Here is a 22,917-nt window from a genome sequence, read left to right as displayed (position 1 = left end):
ACCGCGTATTTTAGCCACCTAAAAAAAGACAAAAATAGTCAAATAAAGGTCAGTTAAAATGTATACTACATTATGAATATGTGTACCGTTTTAGCTAGCTTTCTGACATACTGTTGGTTGTTTACCTCAGTGGTCCCCAACCACCGGGCCGCGGCCCGGTACTGGTCCGTGGATCGATTGGTATCGGGCCGCACAAGACATTTTTTTTATTTATTTATTTTTTTTAATTAAATCAACATAAAAAACACAAGATCCACTTACAAGTAGTGCACCAACCCAAAACAACTCTCTCCCCCCTTTTGTTCTGGGCATTGAACATGAAGACTCTTCCTTCACTGTTCCGAGTGGCCATGAGAGTCTTGGCAGTGCCTGCCTCCAGTGCTCCAGTGGAGCGAGTTTTCAGCCATGGTGGCATCATACTACGCCCCCATCGTGCACAAATGACTGACAGACTCTTGGCTAATTTGGTCTTTTGCAAATGCAATGCAGCATAGGGCCCTGACATATAAAAAGTACAACTTTTTTGTTATGTTCACGTATATGTCATGTTTTTTCAATGTTAACACTTTTGTACAAATAAGTACATTTGCACTTTATTTTTCAATGTGTTTGTTCTGTAAAGGAATGAGTTAATGTTTAAAATGACTGGTTAATAGTGCTATTGCACTTGTTTTAATAAATAAATACAGCGTTTGAAAAGCATACACAATCTGTGTTAATATATTAGTCTGTGGTTAAAAGGACTTGAAAGGACTCGAAACTCAAAATGCAGGACTTAGGACTTGACTTGAGACTTTCCAGTCTTGACTTTGGACTTGACTCGGGGCTTGCCTGTCTTGACTCGGGACTTGACTCGGACTTGAGGGCAAAGACTTGAGACTTACTTGTGACTTGCAAAACAATGACTTGGTCCCACCTCTGTCAGCTTGCAACTACAGACTAAATACGAATTTATTTCTGCTTCCCGGAGAACGTTGGACACATGTAAGTAATCCCAACGAGCTGGGGTTGCATTGAACTAAAAAACGAGATCAGCATTGTCATCTGAACAAGGTCAACAAACTTGTTTGTTTCAACAACTGTTTAAACTAGGGTTGTCCCGATACCAATATTTTGGTACCGGTACCAAAATGTATTTCCATACTTTTCAATACTTTTCTAAATAAAGGTGACCACAAAAAATGTCATTATTGGCTTTATTTTAACAAAAAAATCTTACGGTACATTAAACATATGGTTCTTATTGCAGTTTTGTCCTTAAATAAAATAGTGACTATACTAGACAATTTGTCTTTTATTAGTAAGTAAACAAACAAAGACTCTAAATTAGTCTGCTGACCTATGCAGTAACACAGTGATTTTCAACCACTGTGCCGCGGCACACTAGTGTGCCGTGAGATATTGTCTGGTGTGCCGTGGGAAATTATGCAACTTCACCTAATTCAGGGGTCGGCAACCCGCGTGCGGCTCTTTGACCACTCTGATGCGGCTCAGCTGCATACTTGCCGACCCTCCCGGGGCAAATATTCTCAGATTTTCACTCGGACAACAATATTGAGGGCGTGCCGTGATGGCACTGCCTTTATTAGTGTCCTCTACAACCTGTCGTCGCGTCCGCTTTTTCACCATACTATCTGCGTGCCGGCCCAGTCACATGTATGCGGCCTCTGCTGACACACTTACGTGTGTCAACAGCCATACAGGTCACACTGAAGGTGGCCGTATAAATAACTTTAACACTGTTACTATTACGCGCTACACTATGAACCCACACCAAACAAGAATGACAAACACATTTCGGGAGAACATCCGCACCGTAACACAACATAAACACAACAGTACAAATACCCAGAATCACCATGCATCCCTAACTCTTCCGGGCTACATTCCGGGGGGGTTTGATGTGTGGGCGGGTAGGGTTGAGGTTGCCTTAAAATAAGCACAGTCTCACTAATAACAAGTGCACTTTTCTTGGTAGAAAAAAAGAGACCTTTTTCAATCAATCAATCAATCAATCAATCAATCAATCTTTATTTATATAGCCCTAAATCACAAGTGTCTCAAAGGGCTGCACAAACCACAACGACATCCTCGGTACAAAGCCCACATACGGGCAAGGAAAAACTCACCCCAGTGGGACGTCGATGTGAATGACTATGAGAAACCTTGGAGAGGACCGCATATGTGGGTAACCCCCCCCCTCTAGGGGAGACCGAAAGCAATGGATGTCGAGTGGGTCTGACATAATATTGTGAGAGTCCAGTCCATAGTGGATCCAACATAATAGTAAGAGTCCAGTCCATAGTGGGGCCAGCAGGACACCATCCCGAGCGGAGACGGGTCAGCAGCGCAGAGATGTTCCCAGCCGATGCACAGGCGAGCGGTCCACCCCGGGTCCCGACTCTGGACAGCCAGCACTTCATCCATGGCCACCGGACCTGTGCCCCCCCCCCTCAAGGAAAAGGGGAGCAGAGGAGAAAAGAAAAGAAACGGCAGATCAACTGGTCTAACAGGGGGGCTATTTAAAGGCTAGAGTATACAAATGAGTTTTAAGATGGGACTTAAATGCTTCTACTGAGGTAGCATCTCTAATTGTTACCGGGAGGGCATTCCATAGTACTGGAGCCCGAATAGAAAACGCTCTATAGCCCGCAGACTTTTTTTGGGCTCTGGAAATCACTAATAAGCCGGAGTTCTTTGAACGCGGATTTCTTGCCGGGACATATGGTACAATGCAATCGACAAGATAGGACGGAGCTAGACCGTGTAGTATTTTATACGTAAGTAGTAAAACCTTAAAGTCACATCTTAAGTGCACAGGAAGCCAGTGCAGGTGAGCCAGTATAGGCGTAATATGATCAAACTTCAACTTTTTGCTCAATATGTTGAAAAACATTCTTAAATTAAGTAAATGCGAGTGCCATTATCTTGACATAATGATGTGCGCTCGGCATCATGATTTTTTTTTCATGCTTGAAATAAGAAATTATTATTTAAAAAAAGTTTTCTACTTGTGAGTGTTGATGACACAGCTTTGCATCAGTTGATATTCTAGTTTCAAGCATGTTTTACTCAATATAGGTCTTAAAATCTCAGCAACAAGCTGTAATATCTTACTGAGATCATTTAGGACCAAAACCCTTAAAACAAGTAAAACACTCTAACATAAAATCTGCTTAGTGAGAAGAATGATCTTATCAGACAGAAAATAAACAAATATCACCCTTATTTGAGATATTCAATCTTACTTAGATTTCAGTTTTTGCAGTGTGGCTCCTTGAACGGCTGTCATTGTCTTATCAACTTGTCGATAGACCACGCCAACGCTCAATCCAATCAGTAGATGACCTGTTATCACAGTTCCAAATAGATAGATACATCTTCAGAAAGAACTGCCAGGCCCAGAATTCGCCACTTCCCCCAAAGAGTCCCTCAAGTGCCTACAAACCCCGTTTCCATATGAGTTGGGAAATTGTGTTAGATGTAAATATAAACGGAATACAATGATTTGCAAATCCTTTTCAACCCATATTCAGTTGAATATGCTACAAAGACAACATTTTTGATGTTCAAACTCATAAACTTTATTTTTTTTTGCAAATAATAATTAACTCAGAATTTCATGGCTGCAACACGTGCCAAAGTAGTTGGGAAAGGGCATGTTCACCACTGTGTTACATGGCCTTTCCTTTTAACAACACTCAGTAAACGTTTGGGAACTGAGGAGACACATTTTTTAAGCTTCTCAGGTGGAATTCTTTCCCATTCTTGCTTGATGTACAGCTTAAGTTGTTCAACAGTCCGGGGGTCTCCGTTGTGGTATTTTAGGCTTCATAACGCGCCACACATTTTCAATGGGAGACAGGTCTGGACTACAGGCAGGCCAGTCTAGTACCCGCACTCTTTTACTATGAAGCCACGTTGATGTAACACGTGGCTTGGCATTGTCTTGCTGAAATAAGCAGGGGCGCCCATGGTAACGTTGCTTGGATGGCAACATATGTTGCTCCAAAACCTGTATGTACCTTTCAGCATTAATGGCGCCTTCACAGATGTGTAAGTTACCCATGTCTTGGGCACTAATACACCCCCATACCATCACAGATGCTGGCTTTTCGACTTTGCGCTTATAACAATCCGGATGGTTCTTTTCCTCTTTGGTCCGGAGGACACGACGTCCACAGTTTCCAAAAACAATTTGAAATGTGGACTCGTCAGACCACAGAACACTTTTCCACTTTGTATCAGTCCATCTTAGATGAGCTCAGGCCCAGCGAAGCCGACGGCGTTTCTGGGTGTTGTTGATAAACGGTTTTCGCCTTGCATAGGAGAGTTTTATCTTGCACTTACAGATGTAGTGACCAACTGTAGTTACTGACAGTGGGTTTCTGAAGTGTTCTTGAGCCCATGTGGTGATATCCTTTACACACTGATGTCGCTTGTTGATGCAGTACAGCCTGAGGGATCGAAGGTCACGGGCTTAGCTGCTTACGTGCAGTGATTTCTCCAGATTCTCTGAACCCTTTGATGATATTACGGACAGTAGAAGGTGAAATCCCTAAATTCCTTGCAATAGCTGGTTGAGAAAAGTTTTTTTTAAACTGTTCAACAATTTGCTCACGCATTTGTTGACAAAGTGGTGACCCTCGCCCCATCCTTGTTTGTGAATGACTGAGCATTTCATGGAATCTACTTTTATACCCAATCATGGCACCCACCTGTTCCCAATTTGCCTGTTCACCTGTGGGATGTTCCAAATAAGTGTTTGATGAGCATTCCTCAACTTTATCAGTATTTATTGCCACCTTTCCCAACTTCTTTGTCACGTGTTGCTGGCATCAAATTCTAAAGTTAATGATTATTTGCAAAAAACAAAAATGTTTATCAGTTTGAACATCAAATATGTTGTCTTTGTAGCATATTCAACTGAATATGGGTTGAAAAGGATTTGCAAATAATTGTATTCCGTTTATATTTACATCTAACACAATTCCCCAAATCATATGGAAACGGCGTTTGTAGTAGCAAACGTCCCGTCAGGACTGGCAGGTTCCCCCGAACCTGAGCTTCTCGTCGACAAAATCTTGTCAATCGAGTTGAGGGCCAGGTGTATCAATTCCATGTTTTAGATTTCAGAGAACAGTGCAAAGAGAGGCTCTTAGAAAGTTAAGAGAAGACAAAGAAGCAAAGCAGGAGAGATAAAGAGCAGGCGGGGAATGCGTCCGCCTTTGTTGAGAGCCAGATATAATTTTTGGGGATACTCTAAATTTTGGAGGTGGCGTCAGTGTTTTGTGTTAGCTTGTCTTTAATAAATTGTATTTATTTTTCTGTTTGAATGTGAACATACAGGTAAAAGCCAGTAAATTAGAATATTTTGAAAAACTTGATTTATTTCAGTAATTGCATTCAAAAGGTGTAACTTGTACATTATATTTATTCATTGCACACAGACTGATGCATTCAAATGTTTATTTCATTTAATTTTGATGATTTGAAGTGGCAACAAATGAAAATCCCAAATTCCGTGTGTCACAAAATTAGAATATTACTTAAGGCTAATACAAAAAAGGGATTTTTAGAAATGTTGGCCAACTGAAAAGTATGAAAATGAAAAATATGAGCATGTACAATACTCAATACTTGGTTGGAGCTCCTTTTGCCTCAATTACTGCGTTAATGCGGCGTGGCATGGAGTCGATGAGTTTCTGGCACTGCTCAGGTGTTATGAGAGCCCAGGTTGCTCTGATAGTGGCCTTCAACTCTTCTGCGTTTTTGGGTCTGGCATTCTGCATCTTCCTTTTCACAATACCCCACAGATTTTCTATGGGGCTAAGGTCAGGGGAGTTGGCGGGCCAATTTAGAACAGAAATACCATTGTCCGTAAACCAGGCACGGGTAGATTTTGCGCTGTGTGCAGGCGTCAAGTCCTGTTGGAACTTGAAATCTCCATCTCCATAGAGCAGGTCAGCAGCAGAAAGCATGAAGTGCTCTAAAACTTGCTGGTAGACGGCTGCGTTGACCCTGGATCTCAGGAAACAGAGTGGACCGACACCAGCTGGACTGCTGCTGAGTGGTCCAAAGTCATGTTTTCTGACGAAAGCAAATTTTGCATTTCCTTTGGAAATCGAGATCCCAGAGTCTGGAGGAAGACAGGAGAGGCACAGGATCCACGTTGCCTGAAGTCTAGTGTAAAGTTTCCACCATCAGTGATGGTTTGGGGTGCCATGTCATGTGCTGGTGTCGGTCCACTCTGTTTCCTGAGATCCAGGGTCAACGCAGCCGTCTACCAGCAAGTTTTAGAGCACTTCATGCTTCCTGCTGCTGACCTGCTCTATGGAGATGGAGATTTCAAGTTCCAACAGGACTTGGCGCCTGCACACAGCGCAAAATTTACCTGTGCCTGGTTTACGGACCATGGTATTTCTGTTCTAAATTGGCCCGCCAACTCCCCTGACCTTAGCCCCATAGAAAATCTGTGGGGTATTGTGAAAAGGAAGATGCAGAATGCCAGACCCAAAAACGCAGAAGAGTTGAAGGCCACTATCAGAGCAACCTGGGCTCTCATAACACCTGAGCAGTGCCAGAAACTCATCGACTCCATGCCACGCCGCATTAACGCAGTAATTGAGCCAAAAGGAGCTCCAACCAAGTATTGAGTATTGTACATGCTCATATTTTTCATCTTCATACTTTTCAGTTGGCCAACATTTCTAAAAATCCCTTTTTTGTATTAGCCTTAAGTAATATTCTAATTTTGTGACACACGGAATATTGGATTTTCATTTGTTGCCACTTCAAATCATCAAAATTAAATGAAATAAACATTTGAATGCATCAGTCTGTGTGCAATGAATACATATAATGTACAAGTTACACCTTTTGAATGCAATTACTGAAATAAATCAAGTTTTTCAAAATATTCTAATTTACTGGCTTTTACCTGTATTTTCATAGGCCTTCACCGGATGAAACTAACACGGCCCTCGCTATGATGCGGATATGCAATATGTGTCGTTATATGACAACTCTGAAGCATATGTGCACTCCATATGAATGACATGGCAGAGTGTGCTATTATGGTTTAAATATGGATTGGATAGAGGAGAACGCAACGAAGCGAACCAAGAACGCGTCTTGTTGTTTGCTTTGATCACGAGCGAGCGGCGTGTCGTGGCGGCGCTTCTTTCATAAAATATTAACCCCTTCTCAGGACTCGTCGGGTGTTTGGTCACGTTCTGTCCGGTTTGATGGGAAGACTGGAAACGGATTGATTGTGCGTGTGGCTTATTGTGTTGCAGCAACACATTATTTCGGTGTGACATAAACAGGTGTCCCACCCTTGTGGGCGAGCCGTCACTAGCGACACCTTGCATTTAAAGTGTCAGCTCAGCTGAATGATGTCACTAATCTGTCTGCTCTCCTTCCAATGCAGCACTGGTTGGAGTTAACACGCTCCATTGCTAAGCAGATGAAATGTAAGTATGGCATCTTAGTGCATATTCTTCCATGAAATTATAATCAGCAATTCATTAGCTTTTTAAAAATGGCTATTTTAGGCTATCATGAGGTTAGCCCGGCTAACATAGGCTACCAGGAAGTTAGCCTGACTAACATAGGCTACCTTGAAGTTAGCAGCCAGGCTACTAGGGAGTTAGCTAGGCTACCAAGATGTTAGCCATGCTAATTTAGGATATTGGGAATTTAGGAAGTTAACCTGGCTATTTTAGCCTATCATGAGATTAGCCCGGCTAACATAAGCTACCAAGAACTTAGCAGCCAGGCTACTAGGAAGTTATTAGCCAGTAACCCTGCTAACAGAAAGTTAGCCACACTACCAGAAAGTTAGCTAGGCTACCAAGATGTCAGCCATGCTAATGTAGGATATTGGGAATTTAGGAAGTTAACCTGGCTATTTTAGGCTATCATGAAGTTAGCCCGGCTAACATAGGCTACCAGAAAGTTAGCCTGACTAACTTAGGCTACCTGGAAGTTAACAGCCAGGCTAACAGGAAGTTATTAGCCAGTAGCCCTGCTAACAGAAAGTTAGCCAGGCTACCAGGAAGTTAGCTAAGCTACCAAGATGTCAGCCAGGCTAATTTAGGATATTGGGAATTTAGGAAGTTAACCTGGCTATTTTAGGCTATCATGAGGTTAGCCCGGCTAACATAGGCTACCAGAAAGTTAGCCTGACTAACTTAGGCTACCTGGAAGTTAACAGCCAGGCTAACAGGAAGTTATTAGCCAGTAGCCCTGCTAACAGAAAGTTAGCCAGGCTACCAGGAAGTTAGCTAAGCTACCAAGATGTCAGCCAGGCTAATTTAGGATATTGGGAATTTAGGAAGTTAACCTGGCTATTTTAGGCTATCATGAGGTTAGCCCGGCTAACATAGGCTACCAGGAAGTTAGCCTGACTAACTTAGACTACCAGTAAAATAGCCGTGTTACCCGGAAGTTAGCTAGGCTAACTTAGGCTACTAGGAAGTTAGCTAGGCTACCAAGATGTCAGCCAGGCTAATTTAGGATATTGGGAATTTAGGAAGTTAACCTGGCTATTTTAGGCTATCATGAGATTAGCCCGGCTAACATAAGCTACCAAGAACTTAGCAGCCAGGCTACTAGGAAGTTATTAGCCAGTAACCCTGCTAACAGAAAGTTAGCCACACTACCAGAAAGTTAGCTAGGCTACCAAGATGTCAGCCATGCTAATTTAGGATATTGGGAATTTAGGAAGTTAACCTGGCTCTTTTAGGCTATCATGAGGTTAGCAAGTTGACTAACATAGGCTACCAGGAAGTTAGCCTGACTAACTTAGACTACCAGTAAAATAGCCGTGCTACCCGGAAGTTAGCTAGGCTAACTTAGGCTACTAGGAAGTTAGCTAGGCTACCAAGATGTCAGCCAGGCTAATTTAAGATATTAGGAATTTAGGAAGTTAACCTGGCTATTTTAGGCTATCATGAGGTTAGCCTGGCTAACATAGGCTACCAGGAAGTTAGCCTGACTAACATAGGCTACCTTGAAGTTAGCAGCCAGGCTACTAGGAAGTTAGCTAGGCTACCAAAATGTTAGCCATGCTAATTTAGGATATTGGGAATTTAGGAAGTTAACCTGGCTCTTTTAGGCTATCATGAGGTTAGCAAGTTCACTAACATAGGCTACCAGGAAGTTAGCCTGACTAACTTAGACTACCAGTAAAATAGCCGTGCTACCCGGAAGATAGCTAGGCTAACTTAGGCTACTAGGAAGTTAGCCTGGATTACTAAATTAGCCAGCAGCCTGGCTACCAGGAAGTTAGCCAGTAGCCATGCTAACAGAAAGTTATCAAAGCTACTGGGAAGTTAGCCAGGCTAATTTAGAATTTTGGGGGTTTAGGAAGTTAACCTGGATAATTTAGGCTATCATTAAGGTTAGCCCGGCTAACATAGGCTACCAGAAAGTTAGCCTAGGTAATTTAGAGCAGTGGTCCTCAACCACCGGTCCGTGGATCGATTGGTACCGGGCCGCACAAGAAAATAAAAAAATAAAAAAATAAAATAAATAAATAAATTAAAAAAAAAAAAAAAAAAAAAAATATATATATATATATATATATATATATATATATATATATTTTTTTTTTTTTTTTTTTTTTTTTTTTTTTTAATTAAATCAACATAAAAAACACAAGATACACTTACAATTAGTGCAGCAACCCAAAAAACCTCCCTCCCTCATTCACACTCATTCGCACAAAAGGGTTGTTTCTTTCCGTGATTGTATTTTTTTTATGACAAAAAAATATATATGATAATCTATTTTTATGCATTCTAACTTGTAAAAAAACAACAACAACAAAAACGTCCGCTAACATTTGAGTCAATGGGGGCTCTCTATTCCACCCACAAAACTTTCTAAATAACAATACTCTTATTACATATTGTGACCTGAATATTAACTAAATATTAGCGATGTTGTTATTATAAGCGCCAACGCAGACAAACTATTTTTTAGCGGTAGCTAAGTAGCCCATGCTGCTGTACTGTAAGCCAGCAGCGATGTCCTGCTGCTCGTCAAAGTTATTCTAGATTCTAAATAATACCTCTCATCTGGATAATAGTAGGATTAAGCTCTATATCTAGAAGTTGTTCATCTGTGACATTAATTTTATACTCACAGATAGAGACCAAGACACACAACCAAAGACGGTGTCTTTAGGCAGCAACTTTTTCTTTTAACACTTTGTGTAGATTATTATTAATTCTTCATCTAAACGGGAAGATATGAACATCCTATCAGTCGTCATCGCAGTGACAGCAGACATTGTACAGTAAGCGATCGTTTTAAAATGTTAGCAGTTTGTATTTCTTGTTAAGCACTTAGCAATACTGCTACATGATGCTATAGTGTCTCACTAAAGATGGATCTGTTTAGCACACAGCTTCAAAAACTTGTAGCTCACCCTCCTTATATTCAGTATCAAAAATATATAAGGTTATGGATCATAATTTTTCCCAAAGTAATCGTTGTTGGCTCTCACAAAGTCTGCATGATTAGCATTATTGTTGATGTGGAAGGGATCTGTGATTATCCTCTCTACATCACGGATCATGTGACTGGCTTGCTCATTATCTCTCAAAATGGCTTGGGAATCTCCGTGAGATTGATATTATTTTACATATCTATTTACTCGCAAAAGTCTTTTGGTGTTATAAATCAGATATATATGATAAAAACTTCAATAAGGAGGCAACTTGTTTTTCCATTCTACTGGTCCTTTAAGATACAAGAGATTAGCCTCCCTAACTTAGGCTACCAGAACGTTACCTTGGCTAATGTAGTTAGCCAGCAGCTAGGCTACCAAGAAGTTAGCTACTAGCCATGCTACCATAAAGTTAACCAGGATACCAGGAAGTTGGCTAGGCTACAAAGAAATTAGCCAGGCTAACTTAGGCCACTGTAAAGTTAGAAAGTTAGCCTGGCTAACATAGGCTACTAGGAGGTTATCCTAGCTAACTTGGGCAACCAAGTGTTTATTCTGGCTAGCGTAGTCTATTCAGTAGTTAGCCTCGCTCATTTTAGCTGCGAGGAAGTTATCCAAGCTACTGGGACGTTAGCCAGGCTACTAAGAAGTTAGCTAGGCTCAGTTAGGCCCTTGGGAAGTTAGGAAGTTAGACTAAAGCTACCAGTGAGTTAGTCACTAGCCGGGAAGTTAACGAAGCTATGGCCACCAGACCCGAGGGATATCTGTTTTAAAAGACAATGAGTGAGGTTCTCAGAAGAAAGTTGGTGGAATTCTTAAACAAAAAAATGGATTGTATAATATTAAGTCTAAAAGACTGATATCCTTCAGGTGTGGCATCTCAAGTAGCCTGGCTAACTTTTGCTGTGTTCTGTGAACTTGCAGTCTCTCTCATATGCAGTTTCTTTGTGTGTCTTTGGAGTTTGTGACTGCAGCCTTTACAATTTTCCGCATGTTTCCCTTGTTTTATGGTGTTTTGTCGTTTTGGATCATTTCTGCGTTGGGAGTGTTTGTCATTCATTAAAGACTTGGCTGCACTCTAGTGATGCATGACTATATGGCGAGGAAGTTACACTTGTGTGTAGGGATGTCCGATAATATTGGCCTGCCGATATTATCGGCCGATAAATGCGTTAAAATGTAATATCGGAAATGATCGGCATCGTTTTGTTTTTTTATCGGTATTGTTTTTAAAAAAATTTTTTTTATTTTTTTTATTTTTTTATTAAATCAACATAAAAACAATTAGTGCACCAACCCAAAACACCTCCCTCCCCCATTCACACTCATTCACACAAAAGGGTTGTTTCTTTCTGTTATTAATATTGTGGTTCCTACATTATATATCAATATATATCAATACAGTCTGCAAGGGATGCAGTCCGTAAGCACACATGATTGTGCGTGCTGCTGGTCCACTAATAGTACTAACCTTTAACAGTTAGTTTTACTAATTTTCATTAATTACTAGTTTCTATGTAACTGTTTTTATATTGTTTTACTTTCTTTTTTATTCAAGAAAATGTTTTTAATTTATTTATCTTTTTTATTTTATTTATTTATTTTTTAAAAAGGACCTTATCTTCACCTTACCTGGTTGTCCAAATTAGGCATAATAATGTGTTAATTCCACGACTGTACAGGTAAAAGCCAGTAAATTAGAATATTTTGAAAAACTTGATTTATTTCAGTAATTGCATTCAAAAGGTGTAACTTGTACATTATATTTATTCATTGCACACAGACTGATGCATTCAAATGTTTATTTCATTTAATTTTGATGATTTGAAGTGGCAACAAATGAAAATCCAAAATTCCGTGTGTCACAAAATTAGAATATTACTTAAGGCTAATACAAAAAAGGGATTTTTAGAAATGTTGGCCAACTGAAAAGTATGAAAATGAAAAATATGAGCATGTACAATACTCAATACTTGGTTGGAGCTCCTTTTGCCTCAATTACTGCGTTAATGCGGCGTGGCATGGAGTCGATGAGTTTCTGGCACTGCTCAGGTGTTATGAGAGCCCAGGTTGCTCTGATAGTGGCCTTCAACTCTTCTGCGTTTTTGGGTCTGGCATTCTGCATCTTCCTTTTCACAATACCCCACAGATTTTCTATGGGGCTAAGGTCAGGGGAGTTGGCGGGCCAATTTAGAACAGAAATACCATGGTCCGTAAACCAGGCACGGGTAGATTTTGCGCTGTGTGCAGGCGCCAAGTCCTGTTGGAACTTGAAATCTCCATCTCCATAGAGCAGGTCAGCAGCAGGAAGCATGAAGTGCTCTAAAACTTGCTGGTAGACGGCTGGGTTGACCCTGGATCTCAGGAAACAGAGTGGACCGACACCAGCAGATGACATGGCACCCCAAACCATCACTGATGGTGGAAACTTTACACTAGACTTCAGGCAACGTGGATCCTGTGCCTCTCCTGTCTTCCTCCAGACTCTGGGACCTCGATTTCCAAAGGAAATGCAAAATTTGCATGGTTGGGTGATGGTTTGGGGTGCCATGTCATCTGCTGGTGTCGGTCCACTCTGTTTCCTGAGATCCAGGGTCAACGCAGCCGTCTACCAGCAAGTTTTAGAGCACTTCATGCTTCCTGCTGCTGACCTGCTCTATGGAGATGGAGATTTCAAGTTCCAACAGGACTTGGCGCCTGCACACAGCGCAAAATCTACCCGTGCCTGGTTTACGGACCATGGTATTTCTGTTCTAAATTGGCCCGCCAACTCCCCTGACCTTAGCCCCATAGAAAATCTGTGGGGTATTGTGAAAAGGAAGATGCAGAATGCCAGACCCAAAAACGCAGAAGAGTTGAAGGCCACTATCAGAGCAACCTGGGCTCTCATAACACCTGAGCAGTGCCAGAAACTCATCGACTCCATGCCACGCCGCATTAACGCAGTAATTGAGGCAAAAGGAGCTCCAACCAAGTATTGAGTATTGTACATGCTCATATTTTTCATTTTCATACTTTTCAGTTGGCCAACATTTCTAAAAATCCCTTTTTTGTATTAGCCTTAAGTAATATTCTAATTTTGTGACACACGGAATTTTGGATTTTCATTTGTTGCCACTTCAAATCATCAAAATTAAATGAAATAAACATTTGAATGCATCAGTCTGTGTGCAATGAATAAATATAATGTACAAGTTACACCTTTTGAATGCAATTACTGAAATAAATCAAGTTTTTCAAAATATTCTAATTTACTGGCTTTTACCTGTATATATCGGTTGATATCGGTATCGGTTGATATCGGTATCGGTAATTAAAGAGTTGGACAATATCGGAATATCGGATATCGGCAAAAAGCCATTTACTTATATTTATGTCAACATCGTTTAAAGCTTTCCGAACTATTTCTAAAAGCGTTTCTTTCCTCCAGCTCAGCCTCCGTTCACCATGTGTCTGCGGGTCAAGTTCTACCCTCCTGATCCCGCTGCGCTCAAGGAGGAAATCACAAGGTAAAACTGTTAAAAGCCTTTTAACATGAAGTACCATACAAGATTTGCAATGATAACTCGTTGACACTGCGAGTGAGGAATTCTTATATTATGTTTATTGTTGTGGTTGCGTCACACTAATACAATATTTAGGCATGAATTGCCAAGATGAGCAAGGGGAAACCACTCGCTTTCTATTGTCCACACTGTCCTGGCAACTTGTTGTTCACTATGCACGCTCTCTAAAAGCTTGTTTCTAAATAATAAACATGATTTATGCCTTTTTGAATAATTCAAAAGGTGGTAGCACTTCTGAGACATGATAAATGAAAATTACACGGTTTACAAAAAAAGACTTGTGGGTAAAAAGCTTTCCCTGCTAAGTCTAAATGAAACGTGGCAGCTTTGCATTACAAGTAGGAGTGTGCCGATTGATCGGCCAATGATCAGTATCGGATGATTTTTGTGACAAAAAGCACGTGATTAGTTAATAATTAATGCCTTTTAACGTGGTTCACAAACCCCGATCCTCTCTGACTGACAAGCTCGCAGCTAATTACGGTAATTTCCGGGCTATGGAGCGCACTGGTATTCAACTCACACCCACCACATTTTAGAAGAAATAAATATTTTTTGATATATTAGCCGCACCGAACCATAAGCCGTGGATATATACCGGTACGAAAGATTTTGTAAATCTATATTTACATACCTTAAGTGTTTCCAAACGGTGTCTGTAACACAGCAGTAAAACGGCTGATCAGACAAAACAGAAGTCATCGTCCTGGACCCGCTAGCTGCAGAAGCTAGCTCTCCAATCAGCTAAACAGATTTGGGTTTTTTTGGTGAATTTACTAACCCAAAACAATACAAAAAGAATGCCATTGTAAGTTGATAATCAATCAATCAATCAATCAATCAATCTTTATTTATATAGCCCTAAATCACAAGTGTCTCAAAGGGCTGCACAAGCCACAACGACATCCTCGGTACAAAGCCCACATACGGGCAAGGAAAAACTCACCCCAGTGGGACGTCGATGTGAATGACTATGAGAAACCTTGGAGAGGACCGCATATGTGGGTAACCCCCCCCCCCCCCCCCCCCCCCCCCCCCCCCCTCTAGGGGAGACCGAAAGCAATGGATGTCGAGTGGGTCTGACATAATATTGTGAGAGTCCAGTCCATAGTGGATCCAACATAATAGTAAGAGTCCAGTCCATAGTGGGGCCAGCAGGACACCATCCCGAGCGGAGACGGGTCAGCAGCGTAGAGATGTTCCCAGCCGATGCACAGGCGAGCGGTCCACCCCGGGTCCCGACTCTGGACAGCCAGCACTTCATCCATGGCCACCGGACCTGTGCCCCCCCCCCCCCCCTCAAGGAAAAGGGGAGCAGAGGAGAAAAGAAAAGAAACGGCAGATCAACTGGTCTAACAGGGGGGCTATTTAAAGGCTAGAGTATACAAATGAGTTTTAAGATGGGACTTAAATGCTAAAATAATAGGAACAAAGACACTCATAAACGTGTCAGCATATTAAAAACCCCCAAAACAATCATGGATTTTCTTATACGTAAACAACCAATCATCATTGATGTTTCCCGTATATGTATCAGGGGCGGTATGGCGTAGTGTGTAGAGCGGCCGTGCCAGAAACCTGAGGGTTGCAGGTTTGCTCCCCGCCTCTTGACATCCAAATCGCTGCCATTGTGTCCTTGAGCAGGACACTTCACCCTTGCCACCGGTGCCGCTCACACTGGTGAATGAATGGTGGTGGTCGGAGGGGCCGTAGGCGCAAACTGGCAGCCTGGCTTCCGTCAGTCTACCCCAGGGCAGCTGTGGATACAAATGTAGCTTACCACCACCAGGTGTGAATGAATGATGGGTTCCCACTTCTCTGTGAGTGCTTTGAGTATCTAATAATATAAATTATTAGATACTATATATATATAAAATCTAATCCATTATTATTATTATTATTATGTTGTCCCCTGCCCATGGAGTTGCACTAGTCCAGGGGTGCCCATTACGTCGATGGCGAGCTACCGGTCGATGGCGAAGGGTGTGTCATAAGTCGATCGCCAGCCAGGCATTAAAAAAAATAGACCTAAAAATTAGCGATCATCAATCTTCACCAAGACGTCACTTTCGTCACTTGATTGACATTCGTGCCACCCGAGGGGTCTTGTAAGATGACGCTGGCTGCTGCCAGCTCGTTATTAAGAAAAAATGACCGACAGGAAGGCGAGAAACACTTTTTATTTCAACAGAATCGCGCGCCGCACCTGCCGTCAAAACTCTAAAGATCGACCGCTCAGTTCCTGTCTTCACAATAAAAGCGCTGCTTCATCCTGCCTGCGCTAACAAAATAAGAGTCTCAGTAAGCTAGCGTGCACAAGCTAGCAAGCTACGGAGTTTGCCGCCAATGTATTTCTTGTAAAGTGTATAAAAAGGAGTATGGAAGCTGGACAAGTACACTGCAAAAAGTCAGTGTTCAAAAACAAGAAAAAAAAATACAAAAATGAGGGGTATTTTATTTGAACTAAGCAAAATTATCTGCCAATAGAACAAGAACATTTGGCTTGTCAAGAATTTCCAAAACAAGTAAAATTAGCTAACCTCAATGAACCCAAAAATACCTTAAAATAAGTATATTCTCACTAATCAAATCAAATCAAATCAACTTTATTTATAGAGCACATTTAAAATTTACCACAGGGGTAGCCAAAGTGCTGTACAATGAGCAGGTTAAAAGATAAAACGAGTACCGAGCAAACACAACACAACACAAACAGAACACGATAAAAAATAAATAATTAAAATAGAATTAATAAAAACATAAAAACAGGATCACAGCAGGTGTATTATGGGGCGCCATTGCAGGATGGATATCACTCAGTGTTAAAAGCCATGGAATAAAAGTATGTTTTTAAGAGAGATTTAAAAACAGGAAGAGAGGAGGCTTGTCTAACACTCAGGGGTAGGTCGTTCCAGAGCTTGGGAGCAGCAACGGCGAAAGCTCTGTCACCTCTAAGCTTCAGCCTTGTGTCAGGGACCGTCAACAGCAGCTGATCGGCTGATCTTAAGGATCGGGTGGGGCAGTAAGGCTGAAGGAGGTCGGAGAGATAGGTTGGCGCGAGGTTGTTTAGACATTTAAAAACAAATAAAAGGAGTTTAAAATGTATTCGGTAACGCACAGGGAGCCAGTGAAGGGACGCTAAAATAGGGGTGATGTGCTCACGTCTGCGGGTCTGTGTTAGCAGACGAGCAGCAGAGTTCTGCACGAGCTGCAGGCGGGCGAGGGAGGCCTGGCTAATGCCAACATACAGGGCATTACAATAATCAAGACGAGTCGAGATAAAAGCGTGGATTAATTTCTCAAGATCATGTCTTGATAGAAGCGGTTTCACTTTCGCTATTTGGCGTAATTGATAAAAGCTTTTTTGAACGACGCTGCTGATTTGTTTTTCGAATTTAAAATCTGAGTCAAACTTTACCCCCAGGTTTGTGACAGAGTCGCTGAGATACGGGGTCAGAGTGCCGAGGTCAACGTTGGGGGAGGGAGAGCGACTTGGACCGAACAACATAACTTCTGTTTTATCTTCATTTAGGCTCAGGAAGTTAGCTGAAAGCCAGACTTTGATGTCGTGCAGGCAGTCAATAAGACGTTGAACCGTGTTATTTTGTGCCATGGGAAAATAAATCTGGCAATCATCGGCATAAAAATGAAATGCAATACTGTACTTCCTAAAAATAGAACCAAGGGGGAGAAGGTAAAGCGCAAATAAAATTGGGGCAAGGATTGAGCCCTGGGGGACCCCATGTGGTAAAGGAGCTGTGGACGACATAAAACTGTCTACTTTTACACAAAAACTGTACTACTATATGAGTACGTATTTTCTATTGTTTCATTGAAAATAAAACAGCAAAGTCCATTTGGCTGTCATCTGTTTTAATTATGAGACACAATTGTGTCAAAGTCATGATTTTTTTTTTTCATGCTTGAAATAAAAAATGATTACTTTAAAAAAGTAGTTTTCTACTTGTGAGTGTTGATGACACAGCTTTGCAACAGTTGATATTCTAGTTTCAAGCATGTTTTACTCAATATAGGTCATCAAATCTCAGCAACAAGCTGTAATATCTTACTGAGATCATTTAGGACCAAAACCCTTAAAACAAGTAAAACACTCTAACATAAAATCTGCTTAGTGAGAAGAATGATCTTATCAGACAGAAATAAAGCAAATATCACCCTTATTTGAGATATTTCATTTTACTTAGATTTCAGTTTTTACCGTGTAAGTTGCCAAAAACCAACCACTTTCCTGTGGTATTGGACAGAAAGTAGGACTTTTTTTCTCCTCCATTCAAAAACGCGGACATTATCAGCACTACTGTCTGATTCCAATCAATGCAAGTCATCAGAATCCGGTAATACACCAACTTATATTCTTGTCTTCCTGAAAGAAAGGAATCTATATGTGTTAAAGGCCTACTGAAATGCGATTTTCTTATTTAAACGGGGATAGCAGGTCCATTCTATGTGTCATACTTGATCATTTCGCGATATTGCCATATTTTTGCTGAAAGGATTTAGTAGAGAACATCGACGATAAAGTTCGCAACTTTTGGTCGCTGATAAAAAAAGCCTTGCCTGTACCGGAAATAGCAGACAATATGCGCATGACGTCACAGGTTGTGGAGCTCCTCAAATCTGCACATTGTTTACAATCATGGCCACCAGCAGCGAGAGCGATTCGGACCGAGAAAGCGAGGATTTCCCCATTAATTTGAGCGAGGATGAAAGCTTCGTGGATGAGGAAAGTGAGAGTGAAAGACTAGAGAGCAGTGGGAGCGATTCAGATAGGGAAGATGCTGTGAGAGGCGGGTGGGACCTGATATTCAGCTGGGAATGACTAAAACAGTAAATAAACACAAGACATATATACAGTATACTCTATTAGCCACAACACAACCAGGCTTATATTTAATATGCCACAAATTAATACCGCATAACAAACACCTCCCCCCTCCCGTCCATATAACCCGCCAATACAACTCAAACACCTGCACAACACACTCAATCCCACAGCCCAAAGTACCGTTCACCTCCCCAAAGTTCATACAGCACATATATTTCCCCAAAGTCCCCAAAGTTACGTACGTGACATGCACATAGCGGCACGCACGTACGGGCAAGCAATCAAATGTTTGGAAGCCGCAGCTGCATGCGTACTCACGGTACCGTGTCTGCGTATCCAACTCAAAGTCCTCCTGGTAAGAGTCTCTGTTGTCCCAGTTCTCCACAGGCCAACGGTAAAGCTTGACTGTCATCTTTCGGGAATGTAAACAATGAAACATTGGCTGTGTTTGTGTTGCTGCAGCCGCCCGCAATACACCGCTTCTCACCTACAGCTTTCTTCTGTGCTGTCTCCATTGTTCATTGAACAAATTGCAAAAGATTCACCAACACAGATGTCCAGAATACTGTGGAATTTTGCGATGAAAACAGACGACTTAATAGCTGGCCACCATGCTGTCCCAAAATGTCCTCTACAATCCGTGATGTCATGTGCCGGCGTCATCATACCAAGACGTTTTCAGCAGGATATTTCGCGCAAAATTTAAAATTGCACTTTAGTAAGCTAACCCGGCCGTATTGGCATGTGTTGCAATGTCAAAATTTCATCATTGATATATAAACTATCAGACTGCGTGGTCGGTAGTACTGGGTTTCACTAGGCCTTTAAAGCCGTTTGTCATAACGTGGACTGTGAGGGTTTTGTTTTTCTGAGATGCAAGTAAAGTTGGACTGGACATGGCTTGGAGGTGAGTACATATTTATTTCAACACTAACAAACTACAAAAAAAAGAAGCAAACAAAAGGTGCGCACAATGGCGGAGAACAAACTTGACCAGTGCCGGCCCAAGCCTCCATGGGGCCCTAAGCAAAATTTGATTTTGGGGCCCTCTATTTCTGCCAATAATATTGATTGATCATTCACACACCTACTATAAACTCATTGCGGCTCTGGCAGTGTTGTTTACATGATCCTATTGTCAGCCTGGCATGTCTTTACAAATGACATGTCATTTATAAAGATATGGGGGTGGCCCAGTTAAGAACATAAATAATACCAATGAATGAACGAATGATGTCCAGAGTGCCACATATGGTTCCTAATCTTAAAATGTAGAAAACATTCAGCTACAAGAGTGGCCTGGGGTTGAACAGTCCAAGTGATAAAGCTTTGTATTTACAGTAAAAGTGTCATCTTGTCTCATCAGTCTTGTACATATTAGTCTTTAATTACTAGTTTATATTTTTAGTTAATTGTTCATATTTAATGTTTTCTTTGTACAAAGAGAGCGCAGTCTACTGAAGTTAAATTCCATGTGTGTTAAACATAACTGGACAATAAAGCTGCTTCTGATTCACTTTATTATTTTTGGTAACAAAAACCTGAAACAGCAATGTGCAAAAATGTTGACCTAAAATTGTGTTTTTGTACAATAATATATCTTTGATCATTTAGAAATCATCAGTCAGACTCGTACATGCAAAAAATAAAAAATAATAATTTTTTGTTAATTGCTTTTGGGGGCCCCCTGGTGGCCGCGGGGCCCTAAGCAAGCGTTTAGTACGCTTATGCCTTGGGCCGGCTCTGAACTTGACTAATGAAACCAAAAGACTAGCACAAAGGCAATTAACTATGAACACGAAACAAAAACACTTACTGTGGCATGGCATGAAGCATGAACTATAGTAAACAGGAATCTCATGGGTAGCAGAGGTAGTATGGATAGATAGTGTCACCAGGACGATCAACAGAAAAAGACAGGTTTAAATAACAGTGGCATGATTAGTGACAGGTGTGTGAGTTCAAAGCGGGAGACAGGTGCGTGACATGAGGACAGGTGAAAACTAATGGGTTGTCATGGAAACAAAAACAATGGAGCGTAAACAGAAACTAGAGAGTCCAATAACTAAACAAAACAAAACATGATCCAAAAGACATGACACTGTTTGTGTCAACGATGCTGTCTCGCTGTGCAGTATCAATATTTCTACAAGGCAGAAATTAGCAGCCACAGCAAGTGTTATCATTGTTATTATTAGCCCGTGGGGGGAACAATAATAATGAAAACAAATCATATGGCTTAATATAGTTTTTAATACAATTTTTTATGATCTGACTGTTTGGATGTTGAGACACCATGAAATGATATGGAGAGGCCATGCAAGAGCTGTATTAAAACATTGCACCGCTTTTGGTTTACAAGATAATATATCATATTTCACATCGGCACTTGTTTGCTCAACTGCAGAGAGTACCAGGTGTAAAGAGAGATGTTGCATTTGTATATTAGTATTATTGTATATTTTTTTATGATTAGATTTACATGATTAAAATTCAATACAACATTTTTATATCCGACAGTCATCCTTCGCCACATTGCGCTTCGAAGTTTAGTTTTTCTTTTTTTTTTAAAGTATATTTTATTTGTGTTTGGCCTAAATTAAGCATTTTCAAGTACACAAATGGTAACTAAATTAAAAATATCAATACATTTGTAGTAGTGGCCACTAGTTGAGACCCAACCAATCAGTGCGTCCTGCTCAGGATCGTGGCCACTGATGGACTCAGCCTAAGCAGCATCCGTCTGAGTGTAAATTGACTATGTGGGCCTTATTTCGTGTCCACAGGGCTTTCATAATGTTCAAAACTGTATTCACATTTTTGGATGCTCTAGCTATGAAAATATTTGATTTATAATGAGTAATTCCTACTTTGCAGAAATGTATTTACCACAGTCAGGCCCAGAACCAACTAACAGTGATAAACAAGGGTTTACTGTATTGTATTAATTATAATTTTACCATAATATATGTATTCCTATACTAGTTTATTGAGATAAGGCATTTATTACACAGCAAGTCTTAATTTGTCCAAACATTTTTAATATAACATACTGAATATCTTTATACATTTTGTTGATTTGTGATTATTTTAAAGTATTACAAATACAATTTAATACATCAAACTACAAAAAAACACCATGTTATATTGAAATAATATGAATATATATATATATATATATACATATATATATATGTATGTGTGGGAAAAAAATCACAAGACTATTTCATCTCTACAGGCCTGTTTCATGAGGGGGGGTACCCTCAATCGTCAGGAGATTTTAATGGGAGCATTCGCATACCATGGTTTATATAGGGCACAGAGTGGGTGGGTACAGGCTGGCGTAGGGGCGTGGTGATTGGCTCATGTGTTACCTAGGAGGTGTTTCCGTCTATGGCGGCATGTTGTTACAATTTCGCTGCGCTTGTTGAGGGATGACAGGTCTGGACGGTAAATAATAAACAGTTTCTCTTTCAAGCATAGGTTGCATCTTTTATTACCACTATTGTAAGGTGTGCTGGATGCAAGAATTTGCCATGTTATTGAATATTCAACATTATTGTCTTTGAGGTCCCAAATGTGTTTGCTGAGTTCTGTGGTATTTTGCAGGTTTTTGTTCCTGAAAGAGGCCTTGTGATTGTTCCATCTGGTTTTGAATTCTCCCTCGGTTAATCCTACATATGTGTCGGATGTGTTAATGTCCTTGCGTATTACCTTAGATTGGTAGACAACTGATGTTTGTAAGCACCCCCCGTTGAGAGGGCAATCAGGTTTCTTTCGACAATTACATCCTTTGTTGGTTTTGGAGTCGCTCTGTCTGGGGGCCGGCGGCTCATTTGCAATTGTTTTGTTGTGGTTTGAGATGATTTGTCGTATATTGTTCATGCAGCTGTAGCTCAATTTAATGTTGTTCTTGTTGAATACTTTTCTTAGGATGTTGTCTTTGGGAAAGTGTTTGTCAATCAGATTGAGGAATTTGTGTCCAATGTTCGTTGAGACGTTTTTGCTGTATGGGGGGTTGTACCAGATGATGTCGTTCCGTTTTC

General features: G+C 40.9%; 1 protein-coding gene across 2 annotated transcripts in view; it reads left to right on the top strand.

Annotated features, from left to right (window-relative positions):
- frmd5a (FERM domain containing 5a) overlaps positions 1–22,917 on the top strand; it is a 312,218-nt gene that overhangs the window by 229,241 nt on the left and 60,060 nt on the right. For both annotated transcript variants that reach the window (XM_061925235.1, XM_061925234.1), the window contains exons 3-4: positions 7,433–7,475; positions 13,890–13,968. In XM_061925235.1, the coding sequence (XP_061781219.1) occupies positions 7,433–7,475; positions 13,890–13,968 (122 nt within the window). The remainder of the gene's footprint in view (positions 1–7,432; positions 7,476–13,889; positions 13,969–22,917) is intronic.

The sequence above is a fragment of the Nerophis lumbriciformis genome, linkage group LG29 (genome assembly GCF_033978685.3).
Source record: "Nerophis lumbriciformis linkage group LG29, RoL_Nlum_v2.1, whole genome shotgun sequence".
NCBI lineage: Eukaryota > Metazoa > Chordata > Actinopteri > Syngnathiformes > Syngnathidae > Nerophis > Nerophis lumbriciformis.
Note: the sequence above shows the minus strand (reverse complement) of the source record. Positions and strands in the feature narration are given on the sequence as shown.